Source organism: Odontomachus brunneus, unplaced genomic scaffold (assembly GCF_010583005.1).
Source record: "Odontomachus brunneus isolate Ranch 3 - 2012 unplaced genomic scaffold, Obru_v1 Obru_scaffold_051, whole genome shotgun sequence".
Classification (NCBI taxonomy): Eukaryota; Metazoa; Arthropoda; class Insecta; order Hymenoptera; family Formicidae; genus Odontomachus; species Odontomachus brunneus.
The window spans coordinates 1,091,263-1,099,934 of record NW_022639501.1 but is presented as its reverse complement, the minus strand read 5'-3'; the positions used below and the strand labels follow the sequence as shown (position 1 = coordinate 1,099,934).

General features: G+C 39.6%; 3 protein-coding genes and 1 non-coding gene across 4 annotated transcripts in view; 1 reads left to right on the top strand and 3 right to left on the bottom strand.

The window, feature by feature from the left end:
- The window catches only part of LOC116845342 (DNA polymerase delta small subunit-like), a 4,562-nt gene extending 1,146 nt beyond the window's left edge, over window positions 1-3,416 (top strand). Inside the window, exons 2-7 of the mRNA XM_032817901.1 lie at window positions 1,018-1,229; window positions 1,310-1,620; window positions 1,874-2,090; window positions 2,165-2,402; window positions 2,468-2,760; window positions 2,987-3,416. Coding sequence (XP_032673792.1) covers window positions 1,061-1,229; window positions 1,310-1,620; window positions 1,874-2,090; window positions 2,165-2,402; window positions 2,468-2,760; window positions 2,987-3,105 — 1,347 coding nt within the window. The 5' untranslated portion in view covers window positions 1,018-1,060 and the 3' untranslated portion in view covers window positions 3,106-3,416. The remainder of the gene's footprint in view (window positions 1-1,017; window positions 1,230-1,309; window positions 1,621-1,873; window positions 2,091-2,164; window positions 2,403-2,467; window positions 2,761-2,986) is intronic.
- LOC116845345 (protein dimmed-like) lies at window positions 3,412-5,026 on the bottom strand. The gene is made up of 3 exons (XM_032817905.1): window positions 4,746-5,026; window positions 4,387-4,627; window positions 3,412-4,289 (listed from the first exon to the last, which is right to left on the bottom strand). Exons 2-3 carry the CDS (start codon window positions 4,609-4,611, stop codon window positions 3,984-3,986), a joined length of 531 nt encoding a protein of 176 aa, XP_032673796.1. The 5' UTR covers window positions 4,612-4,627; window positions 4,746-5,026; the 3' UTR covers window positions 3,412-3,983.
- Window positions 5,027-5,497: 471 nt separating this feature from the next.
- LOC116845343 (2-(3-amino-3-carboxypropyl)histidine synthase subunit 1) lies at window positions 5,498-8,504 on the bottom strand. Its single transcript, XM_032817902.1, has 4 exons — window positions 7,290-8,504; window positions 6,888-7,195; window positions 6,207-6,590; window positions 5,498-5,794 (listed from the first exon to the last, which is right to left on the bottom strand). The coding sequence occupies exons 1-4, from the start codon at window positions 7,600-7,602 to the stop codon at window positions 5,567-5,569; spliced, it is 1,233 nt and encodes a 410-aa protein (XP_032673793.1). The 5' UTR covers window positions 7,603-8,504; the 3' UTR covers window positions 5,498-5,566.
- On the bottom strand, window positions 8,257-8,328 carry Trnaq-uug. Its single transcript has one exon. It is a non-coding gene; the product is annotated as a tRNA-Gln (tRNA).
- Window positions 8,505-8,672: the final 168 nt, after the last annotated feature.

The following is an 8,672-nucleotide window of genomic DNA, read 5'->3' as shown; positions in this document are numbered from 1 at the left end:
CATGGGACTGGTAGAGGAAACTTTTACGGAACGGAACTAGAGAACGGAACGCTCATTATAGTAAGGAACGCTCATTATAGTAAGAAATTCGATTCGGTGTTCCGATCCGTGCTCAATGGGACGGCACCCTAAAGAGAATCGTTGACTGTAAGGCTGATTTTCACGTGTCGTACGACAAGCTTTTTAGATACGTTCATTGATGAACAGAGAACCTAGAAATACTCTATTCGTCAACCAATAAACGTATCTGAAAAGCTTGTCGTACGACACGTGAAATAGCACCCTAATTAGTCAATTTCCTTATTGCTTTAGTTTTACTGCTTACGTTTTTCTGTGTTTTCAAATGAGCCTGATAAGCCTGTAAATTTGTCGTTGAGAAAGAAAAAGAAGAAAAATGTATTCGTATGTAACATCATTCTATCTTTGTTAGTGAGTAACAAAGATAGGATGATACTTGTGTCGATTTGTGTCTCTTGTTGGAAAGCAACCCTTGACACACACGTACATAAACAAGTTTATTGGTCACATATTATCTAAAATATCTTGTAAAATAACATGCAACCAATACACTGTTTTGTCACAGTGAGCTGCGTTTTGTACGCACTGAGCTGCGTTCGGAAACGTCATTCGAGTACTCTTCCTCTCTTTTTATCTCACTCTTGTATCTCGCTCACTCCAACATAACGGGTATACTTGGGTGACTTTTCTGAACGAAACCCTGGAAAGCACCTACGATTTGCAGCGACGGTGGCGGCTCGTAGCGGAGATTTGGAATTAATAAAAATAAGGGGTCTAACCTGACGAAGATTCGTAACAGGTCGAATCACCAAGCAGACGTTTTTTTGTAGCACGACCGAACAGCGGGTCGGATAAAATCTTATCTCTGTTTATAAATAACAGTTAAGAATCCCCGTAAAAAAAAAAGATCGAGCATCATCCATTTCTACTTGATAGCTTTCAATTCTTTTAACGATATCTGTTTGTTCGGATTTTATTAAAATTATGAAACAATTTTAGGAAATTTTAGAAACAGATTAGAGTCTACGAATTCGAAATAGTGATGGAATGTGACGAATTGCGCGAATACAAACGGAAAGTTGTTTCCTTCAAAGACTTTGACAGGTTCAAGTTACTGGAGCGGAGATATGATAATAATTCCCTCAACATATATACAGCGAGGCTAAACAATTTGAGAGAAGACACATTGCATAAAGCCAAACTGAAATGGGGTAAGTCGTATTTACACGCACTAAACTTTTCTCAACGTAATATATATTTATATTATTGTATTTTTTATACACATATTTAGTGGACCATCCACATATAGAGATCTCACGCCTGGTGGTGGAGGATAGAGAAAAATCTTATATTTTGATCGGTGTGCTATGCAAAGATGATTTGAAGGAAAAGTTGAAACTTTCATTATTACGCGATATAGACAATGAGCCACAACAGGAAATTCAGATAAGTAAGGATCATACATCCAACTACATCAAGATTTTTCTGGAAGATGAAACTTCACGTGTCAGATTAGTGGGAAATCACATGGATGTGCAAGAAATTATCACAGGAGTTGTATGCGCAGTATTTGGACACGAAACGGACACTGGAGCTTTCTGGGTATTTATATAATCAGAGTAACTGTGTAAAAGATGGCTTTTCTCAACAAATTTATCACATAGATCACATAATAATAATATATGTAGTTATAATGACAGTCTTAATTGTTACTTCTATATTTTATTTATGAAAGCATACTAATAGCAAGTTGAAGAAGAAATTCATCTTTTATATAATTATTGTAATTATAATTATTGTATATAATTATTGTAATCTGCAAACAAGAATTCACATCGTACTGAATTGCTTTTAGGTAGAGGATTGGTGTTTTCCAGGATATTGTCCAAAACCTTGCACATCCTTAGGCACATCAATAGAGGATGGAAAAATTCTGTTGGTGTCTGGCTTGGATCTGGTGAATAATACAGACAACCTCAGCTTAGATCTATTTTCAGAGTGGATAACTGGGATGGCAGGATGCACTAATATGCAAGAAGAAGAAGCAGCAATCGTACAAGTGATCATTGCCGGTGAGAATTACCTTTACCTCATAGGATCTGTGGCAACACATAAAACTTCTCACATTCATTCTTGGATTGTTCAGGGAACAGCATTCGGAGTTCCGCGAAACTATACAACTACAAAGGCTATTACGAGACCAAATTTAATGATCAACGTAAAATCAAGGAAGATTTAATGGCGATGCAGAAGCTGGATTCTTTTCTCGCTAAGATCCTTCACTGCTGTTGCGTCGTGCTGATGCCGGGACAGTTCGACCCGACTTCCTATTACAGCATGCCCCAACAACCGTTTCACCCCTGCACCCTGCAGAAATCGGCCAGGTAGCAGACACCGTCGTCGGCACCGTAGCATTCGTCAAGCCTCTTCTGTTTGATACAACACGCAGGTTCAAGAGCATGCACGGGGTGACTAATCCCTGGATCGGCGATATCGGCGGTCGAGTTGTAGCCGGCTCCTGCGGCGGACCGATCATAGATATCGTGAGGGTGGCCAAGTCGGACGAGTTGCGTCCGTTGAATTGGATGGAGCGTACCTTGACTTGGAGGCACTGCGCCCCAACTGGCCCCAACACGTTGCCGGTTTACCCGTTCTTCAAGAACGACCCATTCGTCATGACGGAATGCCCGGACGTATATTTCGCCGGAAATATGGATGCATACGACTCGAAACTTGTCGAAGGTAAGAATTTCTTCATTCAGAGCTCGACATGCGATGTACTCTCCGGCCGATTTTCGAGAGGTTCCACCTCGCGTTGTTGCTCTTAGACTACTCGCGAGGCAACAAAACAAAGGGGACAACGCAAACTTTTCGAAAATCGGTTGAAAAGTGTATTACTTGCTCTGTTTTAATCTATCGTCTGATCGTTAAACATTGAGCTGATTCGCTGCACCGTGAGTGTATACAGGTGACGAGGGGCAAATGATAAGATTGATTTGCGTACCCAGATTCTCGGAAACAAAAACAGCGGTGCTAGTCAATTTACAGGACCTGACGACGCAGTCTGTTTCATTCGGCCTTGGATGAAGTTGTTGCGTATTTACCCATTCCTATATTTGTACATAAGGTAATGTTAAAATAATTATTTATTATATAAGATACCATTTTGTGCAATGGAGTATTGGATAATGCGATTAGTGCGTGATCCCCACCCAAGGAGCAGAAAGTATCGATAAAAAATTTAGAGATTTCTCAAATATATAATTAAATTTATTATCCGCGAATATATATATATATATATATATATATATATATATATATATATATTTATTTATTATAATATATATTATTGTGTATATATATAGTAAATATATTTTATTTGTTATAATTATATTTATATAGACCGTTTGTTCTTGTGAACCTTAATGATAAGGTATACACAGGTACATAAAGTGACGATTTAATAAAATTGTATAGCTTTGTAATGTTGACCGCGAATGCACACGAAAATATGCTATGCAACTCGCGAAATTTCTTCGCGTGAACGTTATAAATGTAGGTTTCTATATATTTCTCAAATCCCAATTTTTTTTTCTTTTTGCGTCTCGCACCATTAAGAACTAACGTGATATCTCTTTCTCTCTCTCGTATACGAGAAATGAAATAATACATGTTAGTATTAATATACACGTATATATTACTCTCTTGTTCTTTCTCGTTACTGTCGTAAATACTATGTTTTTTTGGCACACATTCAAGATTTTAGATCACTACGTCTGTCGGAATTATATGTCGTTAGTAACGCTAAGACTCGCACATACGCGTCGAAAGATAAATTCCTAATTATAAGAAATTTTCTGAACCTAAAGACATGCACGATTAAAAGAGGAAGACAGATGGAACTGCTGCTCGTTGAAGAGATCTCAATTCGTCGAAGGCTATTCTAATAATGCCACTTGAACTTTTCAGAGGCCCGTGGAGTTATTACGATCATCCTCCCATCGCGAATGATTATTCTGATAGAAATTCTGAATCTCTGAGCCGCAGGATCTGCTGCTGGCGATGTTCACGCGGACGGCACTCTGTTCCAATCGCTCGCTGTCCAAAGAAGCTTGACTCGGCTCAGAAACGCTTGTCTCCGGCCGCTCCTCGTTTCTCATGGCACATATCACATCCGTGAGGGCTACTATGTAATTCTTCGCTAAAGTGAGCGTCTCGATCTTTGATAGGCGTCTACCTTTGGTAACGTGCGGGATCACTTCACGTAGAGACTGGAAGAAAGAAGATACAGACATCCAACTTGCTCTCGCAAGTGTGACGTCTCCACGCGACCGTTCTCATCGAGATGTAGAGTAATTCCCTATGTACCTGAAAGGCATCGTTCAGACTGTGCATCCTCATACGCTCCCGTTCATTGCTCTCCAGTCTCCTGAGAGTTCTATCCCGCGTCGTGTTTCCCTTCGCGGATTTCGACAAATTTAAGCCCGACGATTCCGTTCCCCTCGTCGTCCGTCGCACGCCTTTACCGTTCTGCGACGATTCCGTAGGCCACTTTGTCCCCCAGGTGTTCTCGTTCATTACCTTAGATCGCATTGTGCGTTCCTCCTACCTGGTAAGGAAACAATTAATACTGATATCTAAATCTGTATTCTTCGAAATTGAAATTCCTCTTTTCTCTAGATTCAGAGAGAATCGCGGTGTCGCGCTTAATATTCTCTATGACTTACTTCTTACACGATTTTCAAGCAGACTCGTTGATTAATTACCGAAGATAATAAGAGAATCTATATTCCTTTCGCTCGTGATCGACACTCCACTCCGCTCGTCACGGTCTAACGCATTTTTAAAGCTAAGCAGCCATACGACGGAGTCACACGTCACGGTTTTTCGAAATTTGTATCTCTCACTCGGCGCCGCGTATACTTGTTGAGCCACGCTGGAACGACGACTGACGTCGCGACGCCGGGGTGCGGCCGGCGCCGCCTTCAACCCCCGTTATTTCACGATATACCCCGTGTCTCCTTGATCATGTCAGTCGTCTTATCGTGTACCCGTCGATAAACTTGCAGATTCCCGCCGTCATGTTTCACGAGAGCTCCTGTTGTCTCGAAATAATTTTATTCGTGCCTCAGGAGCTGTTCCAGAAAGAATTCCAGAATTTTTCCAGAAAAATTCACATGGTGCAAGAGAAACGAATGAGAAGAGTGATAGACGCGGCGCTGCCGCTTCGTACACCCAGTATATGCAACTTTCAACCCCTCTAGATTTGCGAGCAGGCTACAGGTGGGCGTATGACGTAATTCGCCCACGCGTACCCTCCTATCTCTCTATTATCGTTTTACCACCAACAGCTTGGAGATGACGGGGGTCGTAATATGAAAAACGCCTGGATGCACTTGCTCAAACTCAAATGGCGACAAAAAATTGGCCGAACAATTTTTGATAAATCGTTTCGTTCGGAAAGAAATCGTGCGAGAGAAATTTCGGTAGATTAGATGGGATTAGTTGACAGTCGTGAAGACGAATAGATTTGCGATAATCAGGTCCTTTATTTATCCATTTTACATTTACCACAACAGGCATCAGACGTTTTCAACTCCGACTCCTTGTGATTAGCGGTCCACGGCCCGAGACTAATCGTGGCGTAGAAGTCCATCGGATACGGTCGCTCCTTGTTGAAACTCGCCATCCTGAGGGCGACCGCGCCTTCATAAGGGGTGAGAAATGGCTTCTCGAACGCGACACCCCAGTCGATGCTCAATCGTGGACATGCAACCTTATAAACAATATGAAATTTTATTTATATATTCAAATTTAATTTACACATGTTAATTTAATTTACATATTTATATATTTTTAAGTTCATATATTTAAATTTTATATATATATATATATATAAATAAGAACCTTCAATATATATATAATAAGAAAAGAGGAGAGAGAAAAGATTCTGAATTGCATTTATTAAAGCTCCTGTGGTTTCACTTTCATATAAATATATCGTTTTATTTAGAAATGGCACGCAAAAATTTTTGGCATGCGTTTTCTCACTTCTCAAGTTATCAATACAGAGTTTTACAACAGTGAGACCGGGAGCCTGATATTATATCGAATCAACCAAAAGATTTCTCCCTCCTGTTTTTGGAGCGATCTGAAAAGTGTTTTTTGATAAACAACAGAGATTGTACTTGTATGAAAGCGTCGATGCCTTCAAATAACTGAATTTTGCCCGGGAAGATCTCCGACAACAGTATCACAACGGTTTTCTTCCCTAACGCCTCTATTCTGTTTTGCAGGGTCTTCAGAACATTAGGCCTGCCTTGTCTGCCGAGGGTGCCGAGCACTAGGCCGTATTTGTCGGTTTCTGCGGCGCGTTGTATCGCCTTGTGTCTAGTCTTCAGCATTCTCTCGTGATCGTAGAATTCCTCAGTTAACTTCTTCGCGTATGGATCGTACTTGAATGCCTTTAGCTTCGGATTGGCAATCATGGCAGCCTCCAGATGGAAACGACCGTCTCCTATGTAAACCACCGCGTCGGCACAGCGAACTTGCGGCGCTGTGCAACCTAAGATCTTTGAAAAGAAACAATTAAGACTTCTACTCCCGCTGCCGCAAAACTCTAGACTGATAACGTCAAAAGCGAAAAAACGCATAACAGAATTCTTGCGTGTTATTTTTAAATAAAATATGTTTATCTTTGAAAGAGCAGGTAAAATCAAATATCTTTTTATATAAAAATAGCACGCAAGAATTTTTGCCATGCGTCTTTTTGCTTCTGACGTCATCAATCCAGGATTCTACAGCAGTGAAACCTGAGATCTTAATTATGCAATCTTTGTTAAACATGTAGAGAAATGTATTATGTATACTTCTCCAGGACTGAGTGGCTTGCTCTGTGGTACTGAGACCTCGTACCCCGCTTTTCTCAGCTCTGATGCTGCTGCCTGCAGCATGGTAGCAAATTGTATCGTACTGACCAACGCCAGTTTTGCAGTGATAGGCAGTGTGACTTGTAGACACTCCACGCAATGAGAGATATCAATTTTTATGTTGACAAATACATAAAGCACTTTGATACCAGCAGTCTGATCCACAGGTATGAGACATGAATGGCCGTAATGAACCAAAAAATCTGCATCCAATGCCCGTGCTGTGTAATCGTCCACACAGCAGGCTCCTGTAGTAAACAATAATATTAAGTAATATAGAATGTATATGGGAAGTATATGAAACTATATATGTGGAATGTTTAACTGCTTGTCTATTCTCACCATAAGTAACATCAGCCAAAATAACAGTCTCTGCTTCAGTAAAGTGCTCGATGATGTCAGCTATGGTTGTAGCGAACATCAGCAGACCTTCTGGCATTTGGAGGGCGACTCTCTTCGCCTTCACCTCCTTGATTCTCCATATCGTCTTGTGTATCTCGAAATTATAATTTGACGGTAGAGCCGCAATGGCAGAGTTCAGCAGAGGATCGTTCAGTAGTTCCTCGGGGATCTTGGTAGCTCTCACGGGAGCCTTGAAAATCTTGCGAACAGGTTTCGCCTTGATAACTACCACGGATTCTGAATGCTCGGTCATGTTTTTAGACTCACACTTCAGCAAATTAGTTCTCGAAAATATTTTTATATATGGCTTGTCACATTGTATTTACATTTAAAGTGACTATTGTAACGTGATTGTAGGTTAGGGTAAGGTTAGAGTAGGATAGGTTATGAATCATGTACTATGTTCACTGCTAATAATGGGTCTACTTTCTTTTGTGTCGTATATTATATTTTTTGTAACTATAAGTATATATAATTTTGTACACCAAATAAGATAGGTGTATATTTAAAACGCAGAGGGAACGAAAGAGGAAGATTGCAAGAAAGTACAAACACTGAAACTAAAGCGAATAGATCTAGCTGTATCTTTTAATTTTTGCTTGAAATTCTGTAAGAATCTTCACATCCAAATTGCCGTAGCTATACGTAAGACGTAATACGTAAAGACGTAATACTGTAAGAATTGGTCAATTACAGTCTAGTATTTTCGAAAAATGATAACTTTACGGTACAAAAATACTTCATGTGATTGGCCAGTTCTTACGATATATAAGTTTTACGTTACGGCCGACAATTTGTGTATGAAAACCCGAACGAGTGAAAGCAACAATATTAATATGCATATTCACATCAAATTGATATAAAACATGATTTATTGATAGAAAAAATTAAAAAAAAGAATGTGTCCAGGTCCCACCGAGATTTGAACTCGGATCGCTGGATTCAAAGTCCAGAGTGCTAACCATTACACCATGGGACCGTGCGTACCAACTGGTCTCAACATTATCGCTTTCAAAGGAGTATATACGTTAAGCACATAACCTACTCATTTATTAATTACACACACACACAATATTCTGACTGTACTGTAAAATATTCATAATCACCTTTTTATTCTTCAATAAATATTGAGTGAATCTTATGCAAAATGTAATTTTATCAATTTTCGTAAAATTTATGTAATGATTAATATATTATTCACAGAGGTAGAATATAGTTAACGAACATCACAATAGATGGCAATATAATCAGTGTAAAAAATTGAACGAGCATCCAATTTGAATTATTTTACAAATTGATTTATCTATAAGTGTTAAGCGGGGG